This window comes from Notamacropus eugenii, chromosome 1 (genome assembly GCF_028372415.1).
Source record: "Notamacropus eugenii isolate mMacEug1 chromosome 1, mMacEug1.pri_v2, whole genome shotgun sequence".
In the NCBI taxonomy this organism is placed as follows: domain Eukaryota; kingdom Metazoa; phylum Chordata; class Mammalia; order Diprotodontia; family Macropodidae; genus Notamacropus; species Notamacropus eugenii.
Window position 1 is genome coordinate 57,132,905 of NC_092872.1, and position 22,278 is coordinate 57,155,182.

Genomic DNA, 22,278 nt, shown 5'->3' on the forward strand with positions numbered 1-22,278 from the left:
AACTAAAGGGTCAAAGAGGTTAATGAAGTGACTTGTCCAAAGTCAAACAAGTAATAAAAGAGCCAGGTTTTGAACCCAGGTTGTCTGACTTGAAAGATAGCCCTTTTTCACTATGTTCTAAGTCTCTTCCAGCTCTGACACCTGTAGTCTATATTCTAATGTCCTTGTCAGCTCAAACTTTCTACTTGTTACACTCCAGTGTCCTTTCCAGGTCTCACATTTCAAGTTCTTAAGGTTCCTTCTAACTCTGACTTCTATTGTCTATGATGCTATAGGAGATGAGAACAGATGAAAAAGACAAGATATTTACAATCTAGAAACATGAAAGCTGAGAAAAGAGATGAGGCAACAAAGTTTAGGTAAAATAACTGAACAGTCATAACAGCCACAAAAACAAACTGGTGCTGACTTTGCAGCTAACTCAATCATATCAGCTACTTAGACAAGAAGCACCTTGGCTTCCTCTCTAGGCCTGAGTTTACTAAATCTATAAAAATGAATGGTTTGCTTTAATCAGGGCTTCTTTCTCATTTTTATTTCATGGCTCTCTTTACTAGTCTGGTAAAACCCATGACCTCTCCTCAAAATTATCATCTACATTCATAATTAAAGGAAGTGCTAAATTTGTTAAAGGTTAAGTAAAAATAAAGATGGATTTTTTTTCCTATCCAAGTTCACAAATACCTTGAAATCTCTACCAGTCATGAACTCCTGAACTAAATGAGCATTCTCTCTCTCTCTCTCTCTCTCTCTCTCTCTCTCTCTCTCTCTCTCTCTCTTTCGTTCTCTCTCTCTCTCTCAAAGTCTGTGAATCTTCCTATAGGTCAAGATTTATAAAATTATGGAGAGAGATAGCATGATGTCATGGATAGAGAGCTAGCTCTATATAGTAGTCTATGTCATGAAGACCCGGGTGCAAGTTCCCCTACTTGATGTGTGGCCCTTGGAAAATCATTTAAACTCTCAATGATATAGGCAACTCTCTAAGACTATAAGTTGCAGAACAGTTATTCTTTGCATTGGTAGAAGGAGCTTTCTCACTGGGAGTTCCCCTATAATAATAAAGTCAGAAGTCTAGACAAAAAAAATAAATCAAATCATGAAAGTTATGAATAAGGTAAACACAGATTTGCTGGCCAAATATAGACCAGAAGAATGTGAATGTTAAAGCTTGAAAGAAGTAAGTTTAGAACAAATAAAAAGAAGTTCCTACTGCACATATCAATAGTCAAACTTCTGGAGCTCATTGTCCTAATATCTGATACAGGCTGAACATACAGACAGATTTAAAAGATAAATTTATGTATAACAAACCACAGAGGGTTATTAAGGGAAGCTGGGATTTTGAAGGACACCTTCAACCTTTGAGGAAGATACCCACACTCCCTTACAGCACATCCCAATGTGCTACTATCAGAGTTGAATATTGGGCTACCTGGGCCTAGGCCCTTGATATAACATGACCTTTTTTCACATTCTATTGGACACCTGGGCATTTGTGTAGCCAAAGAACCAAAGGTTATTATTATGTCATATAATGAGGTGCTTCCTATTTTTTTCAGTCATCCATCTTGCCATTTGATCTGCTACCTCTGCAGCCTCACTTCTCCCTATCTGCACCAATACCCTAAACACAAGACTTCTAGAATCTACTCTACTAGTCCCTGGAGAAGTTATTCTACTCTGCTTTGGAACTGCCACCTTGGAACTAAGTCATCTTAATTGGTGACTAAGTGAGTGCAAACTTAGCTACTCTACAAAATCTAGCTGACGCCAGAGGAGACAAGATTATGCATCACATTCCACCATCCATCTCCTTTTCCATTCTGTATTTATCTTCTCATCCTGACCCTTCTTATTTTCCACCTCTCACGTGGGACAGAGTAATCTAATCAATAGTAATGTTACTTTTGAAATGGGTATGTTCCAAGAAAATTAGAAATAGTTTATACTGACACATTATAGACTTACTCAATTAGTAGTCAATGAGGAATATGTAAAGGTATTCTTAAAAGTTGAAAATTTTCAAAATGTAACTTTGTTTAAAATAGTATTAACTTAACTAGAACACAGACTAGTAACTTCAATTTTTGGTTTCCAATACAGTGTCCTCATTTTTGCCAGCCATCAGAATCTCCAGCAAGGGCTTATTTTAAAAAATGCAAGGAAAGGAATCCCCTGATTTCAGAAAGCAGCGCTAGTTTAAAAGAATTTTGGAGATAAACTAAGATAAGAGAATAGTAAGGTTTCCATGGGTAAAAACTGTGAAACTCTATTTAAAGAAATGCTTAAGTTCTTCCTTGAGGAGTTGGAGTTAACTTCTGCTATTGATTTCCAAGATTGATGGTATAGATTTTGGAATTCTTATTGATATGGAAATGTAGTTAGAATCATCTAGCAAGTTTTAACACTGAACAATTTAAAATTTGGATTTATACTGTAATGGATAGATTAATTTGGAATAACTATTATTTACAGCATAGCTGAGTTATGTTCTGAATAGGAAATGCTGGTGCCATACCTTTGTAGCTATGAGAACCAAAATGATAATTTTTCTGAATACAACTAGTATAGAATGTCAAAATTCATAAAGAAATGAAATGGTTTTTCCATGTAGCTGATTTAGAGATACATTCGTTTGGAATATTAGACTAGCAATAAGCTTTGTTTATTATATTCTAAGTCCATGAGATCATCTTAGGTTAGTGTTAAGTCTATATGTGTTTAACATTGTGACTTTGGAAACTATTACATATAAATACTTTTAATTTTGGAATTATACACAGTATGATTTGTTTGCAAAATTAGATTAGATCTTTCTTAATCAAAATGATGTGATAGATTTATGAATCAGTACTATTTCATAGTCAGAGCCTTTGGAATACAGAGTGCACTTTTGGTTAACAACAATCCAGAGTATTCCAGTGTGTATATTCTGGTCTGTCCAAGTGTTCATTTGAATTTGGTAATTAGTAAGGCAGATTTGGAAAGTTGGAAGTGTTTGTCAACCAGATGACCCCTTCCTAAGTGAATATCAACTTGTTCCCAGGAGATAGTTCAGGAGAGTTTCAAAGAATAATAATAAATGGAACAGAAAAATCAGGCCATGAATTATCTTTGACCTCTTTGAAGACTGCATAAAGCCTACATAGAGGGATTTTTCAGAAATACAATCTAAAGCCATCCTGGAAGTGGCCAAGCAATTTAGAAAAAGAAGATCTAGGCTGACTCCACAGCCAAAATCTGTATCTTTTCACTCCTATAGCAGAGCAATTATGACTTAATTTTCCTTCTCAGTTTCTGTTAGCCAGTCTCTAGAAATGAGCCACACTTTGCCCCAGTGATTGGCATAGTACATTTAAGCAAAGCGGGGAGTTTGTGTAAATTGCTATTGTTGCTACAGTACAAATTTTGGTTGAAAAAAATGGTTGATATTTTTTTCCAATAGTTATTATATCTGCCTCATCTATTAGGAATTCAAACTGAGACAAAGAGGCATCTGGATGGCTCAGTAGATAGAACACTGGACTTAGAGACTAAGTATAGATCTGGCCATAGGAACTTAGCACTATGATCCTATCAGTACTTAATTATTCTAAGCCTCAGTGTCCTTATCTGTGAAATATGGGTAATAATAGTGGCATCCACTTCTCAAGACTATTGTGAGGATAAAATGTTTTTAAAACCTCAAAAGGACTATATAGATGCTACCTGTTAAGCACAAGAGAAACATACAGAATGCTCTTTTTCTTTCGTTTCATATAAGTTGATTTTTTCCAAAAGAGTAAGTGCTATAATGATGAACATGTTCTTGTCATAGTATGTATGTTTTTCGGATGAATTTGAAGTTTCACTGCTATAGGGCAGTCACAATGAAAACTACTGAAAAACTTTTATAACCAGATTGTTGTAAACCACCAAACAACTGCACGAAGTCAAGATCTTCAATACTGAGATCATGCATATCCCAGTGTAAATTAATATTCCCTTCTATGGAGCTGGAGACAAAGGAGCAGGGTGACTACACTAATGAACTTTTCCTGGTCCAAAGAAGAAAATGTGCCATTCTAGAACACAGAGACTGTATCTTCTGATAGAATGTCTGTTATCTCTAAGACAAAATGCTACACATCAATTCCTAACGAATGTCTTTCTGGAAAGAACTTTAACTGGGAATGTAATGAACGTCAACTTTTGTTGGGACTGGAAGCTCAATTCCGTGTGGACAGTCTCGGGCAGGTAAAAGTGGGACTTCTAAATCTTAGAGTCTTACGAGGCCCTCCATGAACAGCGGGGATTCGAGAAGGTCAGACTGAGCTAGCTCGGCTAGCTCAGGTATTTCCGCCTCTCCCCCGGAGATACCTGATGGGTGGAGTCTCCCTGCCCTCGAGGTCATCCCGGATTGGAGCACACCTAGTTACCTAACAGCATGGTATTGAGATGCAAACTGTGTGGCTAAAGGTTAAGTAGGATTGAGGAAGCCTAAAAGCTCTCTTAGCACGTGTGGAGCCAAAGAGAAAAGTAGGGCTCCGTTTCTTTTCTTTCCTCTCTCCCCTCCCCCTCTCTCCCCGCTTGTACTTCTACTTCCAATCCCTTAAGCTTAGCCTCCTTAGGAAATCTCCCCCTCTTCGTCCTAAGAAAGAAGATCCCCCTGCACTTGTAACCGAAACCCTGTAATAAAGCTCAACCCCTGTTTGACTCTGGAACGTCCTTTCTCTCATACGTGCATCCGGCGTGGCCAGCCGAAGACCTCGGGAGGTGAGGTAAGGAAGACTCGGGTAGCCCAATACAGGCCTCTAGGCTTGGCAAACTTTAACTGTGAAATCTTTAACTGGGATTGTAAAATATATTGTGTGGAACAGCTAGCTGCATTTAATGATGCTTCTTACCTCAGGGGCCAGAAATGTATTCTTCAAGAAGGTATTTGTTCAATGTGCATACTGACACATAAAACGTCTATACAGCTTGGTCTGATTAATGTGAATAATGAATCTCATGAAATGATCACTATTTCAAATTCATACTGCATATTTCCATTATGTTGGAATGCATTACCATATTTTACAAAATCATAACTTTGAATAGTGATTACTTCACGGAATTAACTGTTCTTAATAAGAGAATTCTTGCTATATAGCGCCTGACACACAAATTGTTAACTCTGATGCTCCTCCTGTTCCTCATATTGATAGCACAGAATTTTGTAAGGTAATTTACATAGCCTGGGTTTTGGCTCCCTTGTTCTGAGGATATGTTATTATAGGCTTTAAATTAGGAAAGAAGGTAATATTGCTTCACTAGTGATTTTATAATGACTTTATAATGTTCTTTAACAATTGCTGCCCAATATTCTTACTGCTCTAAGACTATAACTGTCTTATTTATATAATCTGATTAAAACGAACTAGTACCTGAGTGCTTTTGCCACCAAGAAAAGCTAATCCAATTTTAACTGGACAATTCTGGATAAAATCAACACTAAAATTTCAGTCTGGAGTACATAAAGGCCCAGAAAGAGATGAGAAATTGGCACAATAAGAAAAACCACTGTTATTATGGACAGGAGCCTAACTGAATCAGCTCTAGGTCAGTTTGGAAAAAGTGCCAGTCAGATAGTTAATGAACATCTATTAAACACATGATATGTGCCAGGCACTGTGCCAAACAGTAGGGCTATAGAGAAAGGCAAAAAAAAAAAAACAGCCTCTCAAGAAACTAAGTCTCACAGGGGGAGACAACATGCAAAGAGCTATTTACAAACTAGATATACACAGAGTAAGTTAGAGATAATCAACAGAGAGAAGACACCAGCATTAATGGTATCAAGAAAGGCTTCTTGTAAAAGATGGGACTTGAAAGGAGCCAAGGGAGCCAGGAAGCGGAGGAGAAAGTAGAAAGTTCTAAACATGCGTGAAAGCCAGGGAAAACGTCTGGAACTGAGAGATGGAGGGACTTGTACAAAGAATCTTAAGAAGGCCAAGTACTTAGCAGATTACTTGGAGGTAAGTTGTAACAAGACTAAAAAGGTAGGAACAGCCCAGATTAGGAAGAGCTTTGAACACCAAACAAAGGATTTTTATATTTGATCCTGGAGTAGATAAGGAGCCACCAAAATTTATGAGTAGGAAAACCACATGAGAACTCTCCTCATTAGTTAATGAGATTATCTAATAGGCAGGAATACTCTGATGGGTTGGACAATGCTCTGGGCTCTAAGGCCCAGAATTTCTTGAATGACCAGCTATGGGTCATATATTGTGATCTCACTCAACAAGGCTGGCTGGGCCTTAAGAATTCTTCTGATCTATAGCCATGGGGTTATGATTGGAAAATTTCAATTTGGGAGCATAGCCACTAAGAGTAGACCTTCTATGGTCCCATGAAGAGAATCTGAGGCCTAACTCAGGACCCTCAGAAGTTTGTAAACCCCCAAAAGAGTCTTGTTGTTTCATAGTAATTGGTTCTAGAATAATGCCAGGATCAATGCCTTTTTGGCATGGAAATCAGTGGACCTTTACAGCCATCCATTTACAATGCATACAAAATTCAGAGATGAGGGGGTAGTTATAGTCCTTTGTAGGATTCATTGAATTCAACAAATAGCAAATACACTCTCTGGATGAGAGTTAGAACTCTACTAGAACAATCGGTATACAGATTCAGAATCTTCTGGAGTAGCTATGACTAAGGAGATCAGACTATCTATCGGTCAGCTGAGTAGCAGAATGAAGTTCCAATTGCCTTTAAACTGGATTACCTTGATCCCAGGGAACAATTATTAATCTGCAAAGCTGTCTGACTATTGTTCAGAAATTAAAGGGCTAGCTACAGACACAAGTATGTTTGAATATTGAGCTTTATCTCCATCTAGAGTGGTTTCTGTATCTCAATTTGAAGCAATGATCTAATCCTATTATGCCATGTAGTATATACTATATTAGAGCATTAAGAAGAGTCTTTGTCATCTCTTGTTTTGCTGCATTCAAAAAAGCAGAACACAGAAAACTCCATATTTTGGACTAGTTAAAATAACATATTTTGCTATTGATTAGTCAGTTATGCAATTGAAATTCTTTAATTAATAAATACAGATTATACTTCAAATAATTGTGTGAGAAGCACAAATGGGGAATTGTGAAAGTATATTAAAAGCCTCCTTTTGAGTTTCTTTAGAAATTTTTTAAAAAAAATTTTTTTCTGTAAATCCCTTTCCAGACCCCTAGGAAAAATCCCTTGGAAGGTGAGTTAAGATAAAAAAAAGTGGGGAGTGGGGACTCTTTAGAGAAATGAATTAATGTTGATACTAAACTTTTAAACAAAGAGCTCTTTTCTTACTTACATCATTGCTTTCTCCAGCCCTGAAGTTACTGAATATCTGACCCATCTAAGGGAAATCCCTTCTTTTATTATTGCTGAGTCCTTTCAGTCATGTCTGACTCTTCTTCATCCCATTTGGGATTTTCTTGGAAAAGATACTCGACTGATTTGCCATGTCCTTCCTCAAATCATTTTATAAATGAGGAACTGAGGCAAACAGGGTTAAGCAGCTTGCCTGGGGTTACACAGCTAGTAAGTGTTTTGGTGGACTTTTTCCATTAAGAAAAGATTAATAGAACATGAAAGAGAGGAAGTCCCTTTGCTCAACTCTGAGAGTGAGGTTCAGGAGGAATAGGATAGTGAGTGACTTGATTACTCAACTCTGGAACGTTAACCCAAACTGCATTTTAAGATATCTTTTCCTTGTTCAAGGTTCCTATAAATTTTATTTGAAATCTTGGGACAGAGAGTCATGCCAGAGGGCAGAGGGGTCTCTACCAGTTTGGACATCTCTCCAAGTTAGAAATGACTTGCCTTTATATTAATATTAAATAAATAAAATAATTTCTTACAAATTATTCTTTGGTGTAGGGTACAGTATTAATTTTTTTTTTACATAAAGAATACATTCTTGGAGGCAATAGCTAAACATATTTACTATGTAGATTTAGGTGTTGGTAGGTCTACTGCACCTGGCAAAGTGTGAAGTACTAGGAAAAAGTGGCAAAGCTTACTATTAAAAAACCTCCCAACAAAACCAAACTTTGATTCAGATGACCCTGGAGACAGAACCTCCCAATAGAGTGGATTCCCATGGCAAAATAGGATATTTGCTACAGAAGACTACAATAGGAATTAGCAAAAGAACTGAGGATCTCATTTTCAGCAAATACAGAAGGCAAGGAGAATATTAAAGTGACCTTCAAAAATGTTGGCATTTCTGTCAGAACCAAAAAAAAATGCCTATGCATAAAAAGCAGCTGCTTCCTGCTGAAAGAAAAGATGAAAGGTCTCTCCTCTTCAGATTATCAGGAACAATTAAATGTTTCTTGGGAGAAAAAATGCTTTGATAGAGGAAGAAAAAGGGGAAGAAACCTAAAGAAGCAAAAGAGAACCCAAACTTACGTAAGTTCTAGGGTGGAAGAGGAAACACAGAGGAGGAAAGACCACAGAAATTTCAGCTGTCTTGTAGATGTGAAGCTCTCATAGTGAAAGTAGAGCTAGTCTCTTGAAGAGGAAGTAGTTCCTCATATTCAGTGGAATAATAATGAGGATCTGCACATTATCCTGGAGAGGAGGACATCCAAGTTTGGTCACAGGAAGAAGAGATGAGTGACTTATCATCGTCTCAGGGCAGTGATTCGGAGCTCTCTGAGTACTGTCTAACATGATCACCATTACCCAAGTCCGGTAATTTATGGGGAAAGCACAGTGAAGAGCATTTGGATATCCACAGAGAAAGAAACTGAAGTGATATCATTATGGAAAGGAGGGGCTGGACTAGATGATGCTAGCCCCTACCTCACAAGGTTGTTGTAAGGATCAAATGAAATAACATATGTAAAGTATTTACAAACCTTGAAGTGCTATATAAATGTTAGATATTATTATTATCATTATTAGGATCTCTTCCATCTTTAGAGGTGGTAATAGTAATAATAGTGATGGTCTGGAGCACACTAGACATCAACAACGAGAAGAACAAAATAGACCGTAAGTTCTGGAAACATCCAAAACCTAACATGGCAATACAATGTAGTAATGTGGGAGTAATTTCATCTATTTAAACATCTTCTAGAGCTTTATTTTGGCTAAAAGCAGAACAGTTTGTAAATCACTGACCTGTTTTAATTTGATTTCATTCTTGAAAATATGGAGAAAGCAATGAAAAGAAATATTCTATAACTGATTCTGAGCTGAAATAAAAATGACAGTCTTGGGAAGAAGTTACTACCCCATCTTAGCATTTATGATTGATAAGGAAGAAAAGTCAATGTGTGCCCTATGTTTTGGCAGAGTGAGTTTCAAGGAATCCAGAAAAACAATAGATTGGATCCCACGGTCTGAAATTCTACCAGGGAAGTTGGTACAAGACGGATGGGATAGTCTCAAAAACAAAATTATGACAGTACAAACAAATCATTTTGATGAGGATGGAAGAGGAGGTTGTCTAAAGAGAACTGTATAGTTGCACAGTGAAATAACTGACCAACTTAAGAGACATATACAGAAGATAAAAGCAATGGTAGGGAATCAAAAGAATACAAGTGATACGGTCCACTACAAATGTCAGGAATGCTAAAGACCAAAGTGAACTAAGCCTTGTCCTGAATTTTAAAGACACAATTAAAAGAAGATATTTTAAAGCTGAAGCTGGAGCCAAATTAAAGTAAAATAAGGGATAGGATCAAAGAATGGCATGTCAGCTACTTTAGATGGATGAAACAACAATAACAGATGACAGTGAAAAAACATAACTTCAATTCTTATTTTGTTTCTACTTATGGAGAACAAGGGGCTATTTTTGCCCTTTTTTGTACCCTCAGAACTTAGCAGAATGCCTGGCACATAATGAGTGTTTAACGAATGTATGTCGAAAGTTGTGGCATATGATTGTTTTGGAATCCTACTATTCTGTTGGGAAATGATGGGGTTTCAGAAAAACATGGCAAGACCTATAAGAAATGATGCAAACTGAAGTAAGAACTGGGAGATCATTGTGCATAGTAACAGCAATATTGTAATGATGATCAACTGTGAAACACTTAGCTATTTGGTCAATATAATGATCCAAGATAATTCCAAAGGATTCATGATGGGAAAAATGTTATCCACTTCCAGAGAGACAACTGATGAACTCTGAGTACAAACTGATATATAATATTCTCACTTTCTTTATTTTTCTTGCTTTTTTTTATAAATATGGCTAATGTAGAAATATGTTTTACATGATTTCACATGTATATTGATATAATATTGCTTGCCTTCTCAACGAGTGGATGAGGGGTGACGGAAGGGAAAGAAATCGGAACCCAAAATTTTAGAAGAAAAGAATGTTAAAAAAACCAAAATTTTTAAAAGTAAAAAAAAAAACATGTTGAGTGGAAAATAAAGAACAAAAATGTGTAATATGATATTGAAGATGGTGAGAGAGTACCCAACTGCCCTCAATGTATTTAAGTCCTTAGTCCCAGACTTACTAAAGTATAGTATCCTGAAAGAACTCATGGATGTGTGCCTTAAAGTGAAGTCTGAAAAGTCATGGAGTGCAGGAAGATAGTATAAATACAGGCAAATGTTAAGCTAAATTTTTAAAAGATGGTAGATTAATCAAACTAGTGAACTTGACCTCAATTTCTGCTAAAATTCTAGGATGTATCATTAAAAAATGGAAGCAAATGTCACTAAAATTCAGTGTGGACTCAGTAAGAACATATCACATCAAGCTAAATTGATTTTATTTTTAATATAGTTTGCCAAATTGATAGTTACATGAAATATAATGGAAATAGCCTACCCTAGATTGCAGCAAGGCACCAAATAATGTCTCTCATTATGTCTTCACAGACAGGGTGGAGAAATGTGGGCTGGATGGGTACATTTAGATGTATTTGAAACTGGCTGAGTGACTGGACTCAAGAATGGTGACTAGTGGAGTGATGTCAGCTAGAGGAAATTCACCAGGGGAAAGTCTAGGGATCTGTCTTTTGTTCTGTTATACCCAGTATTTTTATCAATATGAATCAACAGTATGAAATCTGAACCAAAAGCTGAAGAAAGAGAAGCAAAGCATCCAAAGGGAGGGAAATGAAGGTTGTAGATTTGACTGGTTAAACACATATGGTGTCTTGTGTTTAGTTCTGGATATTATGGGTTAGGAAGAACATTAAGAAATTGGAGTACAGCTAGAGAACAGTGAAGAAATTGGAAACCATGCCATAGGCGAGCCATTTGATAGAACTGAGGATGCTTTCCATGGAGAAGAGAAACAGAAGTGGGGACTTATCACTATCTTCAAATACTTGAAGAGTTATCATATGGAAAAGGGATTAGATCTGTTTGTCTTCCACTCATTGATCACAGCTCTGCCAACTGGAGTTAAGTTGCAGAGGAAAATTTCAGCTTAACGTAATGTCAAGTTTCCTAATAATTTGAATTGTCCAACTGGACTGTAATTAGTCCTCCAGAACTGGAGGTCTTCAAGTGGAGGCTGGATGATCACTTGGTAGGGATGGTGTAGGGAGGTTCACCATTAGGTTATAGGTTGGGCTCCATGACCCTTTAGCTCTACAACTTTTTTGATTTTATGATTCCTTGGCCTTCCCCCCCCCCCCCCCCCCCGCCAACTCTGTATTCTGTATGTCAAGTTCCAAACGCTTTCTCTAGCCTGTCCATCCATGTGATTTCACTCTCATCTGGATTTCGAGTCAGTTTTTGCCAATTGTTACCTATGTGAGCTCCATCAAGTCACTTACCTTAATAGGACTCAATTTCTTCTTTGGTAAAAGTGACATAGTTGGACACAATGACCTCTAAGGTCATTTCCAGATCTAAATCAGGATCTCACAATGAAATTATAATCTTATGATCTCTCATCTCCCCTGGCTCTTCACCTTTCTAAGCTTTCTGCATCATTTCCTGGGAAGTCATTTAGGAACCAAATAGAAAGGCACTGTCTTAAGACCTCTTACCTTGCCCCTCCCCCACTCCTGTCCTAAAAGAGGTCAGTAACAACAACAACAAAACACTTGTGAGACATCTTACAGTTCTCTCAAAGCACTTTCCTCCCAAGAGCTCTGTGAGGCCAGTATTATTTCCTTCATTTTATCAATAAGATAATTGAAATTAAGAGAGGAAAATGTATATGTTCCATTGCTATATAGTTAATAAATGTCAGTCAGAGCCAGAACAAAAACGTAAGCTTCTGATTCTGAGCCTAAATTTTAGAGCAAAGAGGCTTCTCAAAGAATAGCACTCAAGTAGCATAATTTAAAAGCATAAAGTTATTGCATCAGATGAACATTTTACAAAGCATTCCTCTAAGGATATGAAAAGTTATTAAGAGAAAATAACACTATAGTACTTATGGGACTGAAAATAAATACTGTGAAAAATACCTTCACAAGGTTCTTTTAAATACTGGTTTCCAGGATCCTTAGGTTCTTTCTTTCCTGAAGACATGGCAGTATTCTTATTCCCAGGTATCTTTTCCTCCTGGGACCCAGGGACTTGGACATTATCAGTGGACTTTTTATTTGGGTGGTTTTGCTTTCCCAAAGATGCACCAAATCCTTGCTTCTCTATTTTCTTCTCTTCCAAGAAAAAGAGTTTTTGATTCCTGTTTGCTTTTTGCCCTAAAGTGACAGCACTTTCTGAATTCTCATTACTGCTGTTCTCTGGAACCAGAGTTGCATCTGGATTTCTAGTTTCCACTGTCTTTAAGGTAACATTTGTTTCTAGAATCCCATCTCTCTCATCCTGTAAAGTCATAGCATCTTCTGGAGATGAAGGCTCTTCGTCTCCTGAAGAAACAGTATGGATTGTCAGCTGGGTCCTTGGGGGAGGTCCATTCACAGTGTGGTTTCTTTGTCTCCCCTGAACCCCATCCAGATGTGAGCCTTTTAAAGTCCTCTGAACTTCCCATTCCTCCTGGGATTTCTTCTGACATTCTTGGTGAGGATACAATTGGATGGATGGTACTGGAACCTGAAGCCCAGCTGTGTCAACTTCATTTGGGCCCTGCAAATCAGCAGCTGGATTCTCTGTGATCAGGTTCTTAGATACCGTTTCCCATGAGAAAAGAGAGCTTCTTGAGATTTCTGTGACACACTGTTGAGTCAAACATTCTGAAAGGATATCCAAATACCAAATCGTTAAAAATTCATAAGTTCAAAATGAAGATTTGGGAGTAAAGGAAGAAGATGGGAGAGAACCACTTGTCAAAATTGGCTAAAGTCTAAATTGGGAAATACATTTGAGAATGAAGTTTAAATTTTGCTCTTAAACCAAGCATGCAGATACATTTAATTTATTTGCTTTATTTTCTACCTTTAAAAGTAATTTGTAATCAACACCCTAATTTTTGGTATGCAAAGAATTTTGGTTAAAATGACTTTTAGAGTGTTTTAAACAATTTGCTGACACTTTCAATTAAGTTAAAAAAAAAACTAGAGTGGGAATCAGAAAACAGGCAATACAGCTCTGCCTTACTAGCTGTGTAACCATAATTAAATCACTAGATCTCTTGAAACCTCAGTTTTCTCATGTGTAAAACAGGGATAATAATACTTTCACTACTACCTTATTATTTTGCAAAGGTCCATGGGTGTGGGAAATTGCATTTATTTTCAGATTTTTTCCCCATACATTAATCAGTTTTGCTGATTTCTTTTTGTTTCATTCCTTCCTTCTTTAAAAAAAAAACACTACTTGTTACATGAGGTGGCTCTTTGTTATAAGAAACTGGGATAAATTCTGGTAATCTAAAAAGCAAAAGATATCAATAAAATGTATTTTAAAAAATAAGAGGTGTTCTGAGGAAAGAAGTGCTTCGTAAATATTAAATAAGGATCTGTGATTTGGAAGGTATGGGCACTCCCTTCCATCACATCATACTGCAATCTGTTTATAACTTAGTAGATATGTTTTAGAGAATTACCTAAGGTTTGCCTGAAGTTTAATTGACTTGTCCATGGTCATGCAGTTAAAAAGTGCCAGATGTGGCAATTAAATCCAGGTCTTCCTGACTTCAAGATTAGCATCCTATATTTAATATATCACAGTGTCTCTAAAAGCGCTTTATTATGTAAGCTATTATTGTTGTTATTTGCATTTCTTTTGTTTTAAAAAGTAGGGGAAAGCTAGGTAGCTATGGATAGAACATGGGCCCTGTAGTCAGGAGGACCAGAGTTCAAATTTGGCCTCAGACACTTACTAGTTGTGTGACCCTGGGCAAGTCACTTAATCCCAATTGCCTCCAAAAAAAAAAAGAAAAAGAAAAGAAATACAAATTTCTTGGTATATATATATATATATATATACATATGCTCAATATAATAATTTCATTGATTCTTATCTACTCATTAAAGAATTCTAAGACAAATATTCCTGGCTCACTCGTCTCCTAACTTTGTTAGAGTAAGAATCACACAACATTTGAGCTGGAAAAGACTTGAAAGTGGAACAAATAAACACCCAGAGAAGAGAAGAGCTGCTCATGGTCACAGATTTTCTTAGTGGTAATAGCTGAAACTAGAACCCAAATTTGCAGATTATGAATGTCTTGCTATTTATTTGAATTTCAGCTCTCTAGTCTCCAGAAGGACTAGAAGAGGTCCTGGTAATACTTAATTTCAAATTGTTGTTGTAGTCATCCTTCGTTTTCGAAGAAGACCATGACATCACAGAAATGATGACATGATTTGCACTTGACTTTGTTAAGATACAATGTATCTGTACCATCTCACACAATCACAACTGCATTAGAATGAGAATACCTTGTATTTGTAGAGTACTTTAAGTTTTTTTTTCATTTGGTCCTCCTATCAGCCCTGTGAAGTAGGTAGGGTAGCTGTTATCAGCTACTTAAATGGCCACCATCCCTATTCCCAACCTATAAGGTATGACTTGGGTACCACTTCCTTCACAAGACCTTCCTTGACTCCCAGAGCTGAAAGGGAATTTTCCCAGATTTCTCATAGCATTTGTCCTCTCTTTTGCAGCTACAATATTCTGTAACATTCTGACTTTCATCATGTTTACAAGCCAATTTTCCACAGGAAAGAAAAGAATCAAAGAACAGGGAGAAAGATCTGTATTTCTTCTAGAAAGGAAACTGAAAACTCCTCTTCTAGACTGAAGACCTCTATTAGGGAGCACCAACACAATTAAGATGCTTAAAGATGCTTGTGGAGACAGGAGTAGAAAACTAATCAAAGGGACAAATTCCTGGAGAAACCAGGAGATGTGATCAAGGGCACACATAGAAGGGCAAGGAAAAAGGCTACTGCTTCTCAAACACTTGAACAAGGAAAGAGAATGGAAAATGATGTTGAAGGGATTTGAGGTATGGAACAGGGGAGAGAGGTACTTCATAATGGATGATCTCAATTTGCCCAGTAAAATAAGAGGTGAGTTCCTTTGCTAAAAAGGAGAGGGGGAAAGTGGTATAGGTGGTTTGAAAAGAAAAGGCTTCCATTACAAGAATTATGATATTCAATGAGCTGAAGACCTGTTTCAGCATTGCAGCAGAGATCAGGATGCTGGAGATAGATGCCTACTGGTTTTGCATAGAGGTCTGCCCCCATTCCCCACTCTTCCTCAATCTCCCTGGAGAATTTGCTCTAACCTGGAGATTGGTAGATAGGGGTTGATGTACCTCCAGCCTCTCAGCTAAAGGACTTGTGGGTAGTTAAAGTTATTTTAGAGCTCACTGGCACTAGCAGTAGGGGGGTGGGATGGGGCCAGTATCCGGAAAGCAGAAGAGCTGGAGCCAGGACATTAGTAGCCATGTAGGTAAACAGTCTTGACTTGATATCCTCAGTATCAGGCTCCACTTCCAGGGCTTTCTGGGCATGTCGTGTACAAGATGTATCAGGCCTGATGCTGGGTCACTGAAACCTACCCATGACTACAGAACTGATACAAATGGTTCTGCACTTTCCTTTCCTTCTCTCCCTTCTGAGAAGTTGTATACCTGTTTCCCAAAACTTATCTTTCCTCCTTAAAAGTTTGTTTACCTTTTTGTTTTACTCTGAGTAAAAGTTGGCTATTGTGATAAGTGTTTTTAACTATTTCATTGCCAATCTATAGGTCTCTCTGCTCAAATATAGCAGAGAGGGGCCAGAAGGGAGTATATAGAAGGGAAAGAAAAAATTCTAAGTGAATTATTTTACCAGATCAATGCTCTTGTTGAGGGCTTGGAGCTGAAAGAAAAAGAAATATTGATTCTTTTTATCTTCTTCAATTTCAATACCAGAATCTCTCTAAACAATGAGTCAGTAATATGGCAGGAAGGTGATAAATTGGGATGGTATTGGAGGAAGAGCCTTTGCCATTTTCTTTCCAATTTTCTATGCTTGGATCAAGAGGAAAACCCCTCCCATGGTGATGAAGATGTCCAGTCCATATAAGGTAGGGGCAAGTAACAGTGACAACCTGCTACTTATAGATGTGGAAGGTTAAAAGGATTGGTATACAGTTATGAACAGTCAACTGATATTAGATAACATAAATTTGTAGTGCATCCAGTTAGTATAGCTGAATAACTTTCTCTAGCAGCATCCAGCAATAAGTAGGCAAGGAGAAGTAGAGAAGATAGGTATATAGTGGAGGTAATCCAGGGTTAGAGCATAGCAAGGCATGAGAAGTGATAGAAGGAGCATAGCAAGGCACAAGTAGTGATAAAAGGGAGCATGGGATTCAGTATAGAACGGAATATGTAGCTAGAAGACTGGTAGTTTCCACCAAGGATCTTTATGAGACAAGGAAAAGGCTAAGGTGGAAGAGTCATACAAAATCCCAGCTATCTTGGATGGCCATTCAGCCTTTAGGAATGGGAACTCTAGACTTGGTGAACAAATACAGTTTCCCTAGCTGGGCTTTGTGTATGTCTGCCTTATTCATGGGGTTGTTTTCAGAAAAGGGGGAAGGAAGGTACTGATAAGCAGTAGGGTGGGTGGTATTGTCAAGTCTGACTCTTTATGACTCCATTTGGCAAAGATAGTGGAGTGGTTTGCCATGTCCTTCTCCAGCTCATTTTATAGAAGAAGAAACTGAGACAAATAGGATTAAGTGACTTGCCCAGGTTCATATAGCAAATGTTAGAGGCTGAAATTTCAACTCAGGAAGAAGAGTCTTCCTGATTGCAGGCCTGGAATTTTATCCACTGTGTGGTAGGGTAGTATACAGGAACAAAAGGAAAAAAAATGAGAAACCAAAGAGGAAGCGAAACAAGAAGTTTCCAGAAATACAATGATCTGGGCCTGAGACTTTCCACACAGCCAGAGATCATCCTTCTGCCTCTGAGAAGGCGGAACACTTGAAAACTACCCAGCTATGAAGAAACTCAAGAGGTGATGAAGAGAAACCAGCACTTTCATCTAATGAAAAAAGCAGCTTATGGGTTAGGTTTTCACTCTGGTTCAGCTATTAACTTTGGACTTTGTACAAGTCACCAGCTCTGCATCTCTCAGTTTCCTCGTCTATAAAACAGGCTTATTCGTTTCTTGCCCTAACTGCCTCAAAGGATCAGTGTAAAGTATACTCTGTAGTACAGAGAATGTTGGATTAGGGATCAGAAGACCTAGCTTTACTAACCAGTTCTGTAAACTTGATACTTTAATGGTTTCCTCTTTTGCAAAATGCTCTCCAAAGTCCTTTCCAGCACTGCCATTTTATGGTCTATGTTCTAATGTCTCTTCTAGTTCTAGAATTTTGTGGTTTATGTTATAAGATCCCTTTTATAGTATATTCTATGGTATATATCCTAAGGTTCCTCCTAGCTCTAATATTCTATATTTCAGATTCCCTTCCACTTCTAACATATGTTCTAGGGCGGGCAGCTAGGTGGTACAGTGGATAGACCACCAATGCAGGAGTCAGGAGGACCTGAGTTCAAATCTCACCTCAGATACTTGACACTCACTAGCTGTGTGACCTTGGGCAAGTCACTTAATCCCAATTGCCTCATCCTGGGTCACCTCCAGTCATCCTGATGAATAACTGGTCACTGGATTCAGATGGCTCTGGAGGAGAAGTGAGACTGGTGACCTGCACAGTCCTCCCTCACTCAAAACAACAAAAGTCAAGTGCAAGTCATGTCATCATTTCTCTGATGGCATGGTCTTCTGTAGCAATGAAGGATGAACACACACACACAATGCTCTAGGGCAAAAGTTCTTAACTTTCTGTGTGTGTCAGGGACTTCTAACACTGACATGCTATGTTTTAAGTTCTAAAAATAAGTCCCTTTCTAGTTTCTTACCTCCTAGATAACAGATGTGAGGGTATTTTGAAAGTCTGATGTAAAGAAATGTAAAGAAACATTAGTGTTATTTTGGAAGGAAAAAAAAAAGAGGCTGCTTCTCATAGCTGCTAGACTTACCTAGGTTAGTTGCTTTGCTGAGCTCCTCCAACAGGAAATTTTGGTTGATACCTCGCAACACCTGCAAGGTCAACTTCACAGCATATTTTTCCCCATAAAAGTTGACCAGAAGGGCAGCAAGCTTCACTGGACCAGTAGCATCTTGAAGCCTGCCTTGGGGAATGCGATCTCTATCTTTATCCAGCTTGGCATTTTGTAGTTTGAACTTGAACCTCTCCAGATCATAGGCCACCAGGCTCTCCAAGGTGTGCAGCAGGTGGTCACTCAGGGTCTTTGCCATAAGACCAAGTCAATGCTGTTTGAGTCAATCAGTCAGGCATCAGTAAGGGAACAGAAATCTCCAGCCCTGGGTCAGTGAAAGATATACAGGGAAGTGACAGGTTGTGAAATAAAGGAAGGAAAACAGGAAGGAGAGGGAGGACCAGTGGCATACCAGACTCCTCCTATTCCCATCAACATATGAGCTCTTTTATCATGCCAGAGGTCTGGCTACCTCCTCCCAACCACCAGCTGATCAATCACAGTTCCATAGGTATCAAAATATCATGAAGGATTTTAGGGAAGGGTGACCTCTAGTAAATTAAGTGTGAAAGAAACCAATAGGTGCAAGGGAGACCACTACCCTTGCTATTTTAGCCAACTGGTAATAGATAGGCCAAAGGAATAATAATAAGAAAAAAAATAATTAACATTTATATGACATTTTTTGATTCTACAAAGTGCTTTCCACACAGTAACAATCCCCTGAGGAAGGTAATACAGGTTTTATTTCAGGATGTCATTTAATAGTATTTTTTTCCCAATTACAAGTCAAGAAAATTTTTAGCATTCATTTTTACAAGATTTTGAGTTCCAGATTTTTCTCCCTTACCACTCCTTTCCCCTCTTCCAAAAATGGCAGGCATTTTTTCCCTTAAAAACAGACTTTTTTTTTTAATCACCTATATTTCCGTGTTGCTCCTTTTGCCCCTCCCACAGAGCCATTCCTTAAAACAATTTTGGAACATGTACAATCATATTAAACATATTTCCACATTAGTCATGTTGTAAAGAAGAATTAGAACACAAGGGAAAAACCAAGAGAAAGAAAAAAAGAGAGAGAAAATAGTGTGCTTCGATTTATATTCAGACTCCATAGTACTTTCTCTGGATGTGGATAGCATTTTCCATTATGAGTCTTTTGGAGTTGTCTTAGATCCTTGCATTGCTGAGAAGAGCTAAGTCTATCAAAGTTAGTTATCACACAACGTGTGCAATGTTTTCCTGGTACTGCTCACTTCACTCAGCATCAATTCATGTAAGTCTTTCCAGGTTTTTCTGAAGTCTGCCTGCTCATTATTTCTTATGGAACAATAGTATCTTCCATTACATTCATATACCACAGCTTCTTCAGCCATTCCCCAATTGGTGGGCATCCCCTCAATTTCCAATTCTTGGCCACTACAAAGAGTGACTAAAAATATTTTTGTTCATGGGGGTCCTTTCCCCTTTTTTATGATCCCTTTGGTATATAGACATAATAGTGGGTGTGCAGTTTTATAGCCCTTTGGACATAGTTCCAAATTGTTCTCCAGAATTGGCTGGATCACAATTTCCCTAATAATGCATTAGTGTTCCAATTTTCCCATATCCTCTCTAACATTCATCATTTTCCTGTTTTGCCATGTTAGCCTTGTAATATGGTGTAATATGGTACTTCAGAGTTGTTTTAATTTGCATTTCTCTAATCAATAGTGATTTAGAAAATGTTTTTCATATGACTGGATACCTTGAATTTCTTCATCTGAAAACTGCCTGTTCACCATTTGCTGACTGTTGACCATTTATTAATTGGGGAATGACTTGTATTCTTATAAATTTGACTCAATTCTTTATATATTATAGAAATGAGGCCTTTGTCAGAGACACTGCTGCAAAAATTGTTTCCCAACTTTTTGCTTCGTTTCTAATCTTGGTTGCATTGGCTTTGTTCTTGGAAACCCTTTTTCATTTAATGTAATCAAAATTACATAATTTTTCTATCTCTTATTTGGTCATAAATTCATTCATTTTCCGTAGATCTGACACATAAACTATTCCTTGCTCTCCTACTTTGCTTATAATATAGCCCTTCATATCTCAATCATATACCCATTTTGACTTTATCTTGGTATACAGTGTAAGATATTGGTCTATGCCTGGTTTATGCCATACCATTTTCTAGTTTTCCCAGTAGCTTTTGTCAAATAGTGAGTTCTTATCCCAGAAGCTGCGGTCTTTGAGTTTACCAGTGGATTACTATAGTCATTGACTACTGTGTCTTGTGTAACAAATCTATTCCACTGATCCAACATTCTATTTCTTAGCCAGTAGTACCAAGTAGTTTTGATGCTTGCACTGAATAAGTAAATTAATTTTGGTAGCATTGTCATATTATTATATTAGTTCAGCCTACCGATGAGCAACTGATATTTTTCCAATTATTCAGATCTTACTCTATTTGTGTGAAAAGTGTTTTGTAATTGTGTTCACATAGTTCCTGGGTTTGTCTTGGCAGGTAGACTCCCAAATATTTTATACAATTACTTTAAATGGAATTTCTCTTTCTATCTCTTGCTGCTGGGCTTTGTTAATAATATATAGATATGACAATGATTTATGTGGGTTTTATTTTATGTCCTGCTACTTTGCTAAAGTTGTTAATTATTTCAAGTAGTTTTTAAGTTGATTTTCTAAGTATAATGGCAGGCAGTTTGATATAAGTTATACGTATGTTATCATGCAAAACATATTTCCATATTAGTCACAGTTGTGAAAGAAGGAACAGATCAAAAGGAAACTAAACCATGAAAAAGAATAAGTAAAAAAATGTATGCTTACATAGGCACTCAGAGCCCATCAGTTCTTTATCTGGATGGGAACAGCATTTTCCTTCATGAGTCCTTTGTACTTGTCTTGGATCATGGTGTTGCTGAGAAGAGCTGAGTCATTCATAGTTGATCATCACACAATGTTGTTGATACTGTGTAGAGTGTTTTCCTGGTTCTGCTCATTTCATTTTGTATCAGTTTGTACAAGTCTTTTCAGGTTTTTCTGAAAACTATCTGTTCACCATTTCTTATTGCACAATAGAATTCCATTCCATTCATATACTACAGCTTGTTCAGCCGTTCCCCAATTGATGGATATCCCCTCAATTTCCAATTTTTTGCCACCATGAAAAGAGCTCCTATAAATATTTTTGCACATGTATATCTTTTCCCCTTTTTTTAAAGGAATCTCTTTGGGATACAGACCTAGTAGTGGTATTGCTGGATCAAATGGTATGCACAGTTTGGTTGCCCTTTGAGCATAGTTCCAAATTGTTCTCCAGAATAGTTGTATCAGTTCAAACTTCAAAAACAGTGCATTAGTGTTCCAATTTTCCCACCTTCTCTCCAACATTTATCATTTTCCTTGTCATATTAGTCAATCTGATAGGTGTGAGGTGGGTACTTCAGAGTTGTTTTAATTTGCATTTCTCTATTCAAAGATGATTTAGAACACTTCTTCATGTACCTATAGATAAGTTTCATGCTTGTTCATATCTGTGGGCCATTTATCAATTGGGAAATGGCTTGTATTCTTATGACTTTGACTCAGCTCTATATATTTGAGAAATGAGACTTTTATCAGAGATACTTGCTGTAAAGATTGTTTCCCAGATTTCTGCTTTCCTTCTAATCTTGGTTGCATTGGTTTTGTTTGTGCAAAACCTTTTTAATATAATATAATCAAAATTATATATTTTATATTTCATAGTATTCTCTATCTCATAATCCATAACTCACTTAACTTCTCCTTTAAGAATCTGGATGCTATACCACTTGGTGCATATG

At 37.3% G+C, this 22,278-nt stretch overlaps 1 protein-coding gene across 1 annotated transcript in view; it reads right to left on the reverse strand.

The window, feature by feature from the left end:
• The window catches only part of MEFV (MEFV innate immunity regulator, pyrin), a 35,085-nt gene extending 13,116 nt beyond the window's left edge, over positions 1-21,969 (reverse strand). Inside the window, exons 1-2 of the mRNA XM_072634635.1 lie at positions 18,422-21,969; positions 12,435-13,163 (exon numbers count right to left, since the gene is read on the reverse strand). Of these exons, the coding sequence (XP_072490736.1) occupies positions 12,435-13,163; positions 18,422-18,701 (1,009 nt within the window). The 5' untranslated portion in view covers positions 18,702-21,969. The remainder of the gene's footprint in view (positions 1-12,434; positions 13,164-18,421) is intronic.
• Positions 21,970-22,278: the final 309 nt, after the last annotated feature.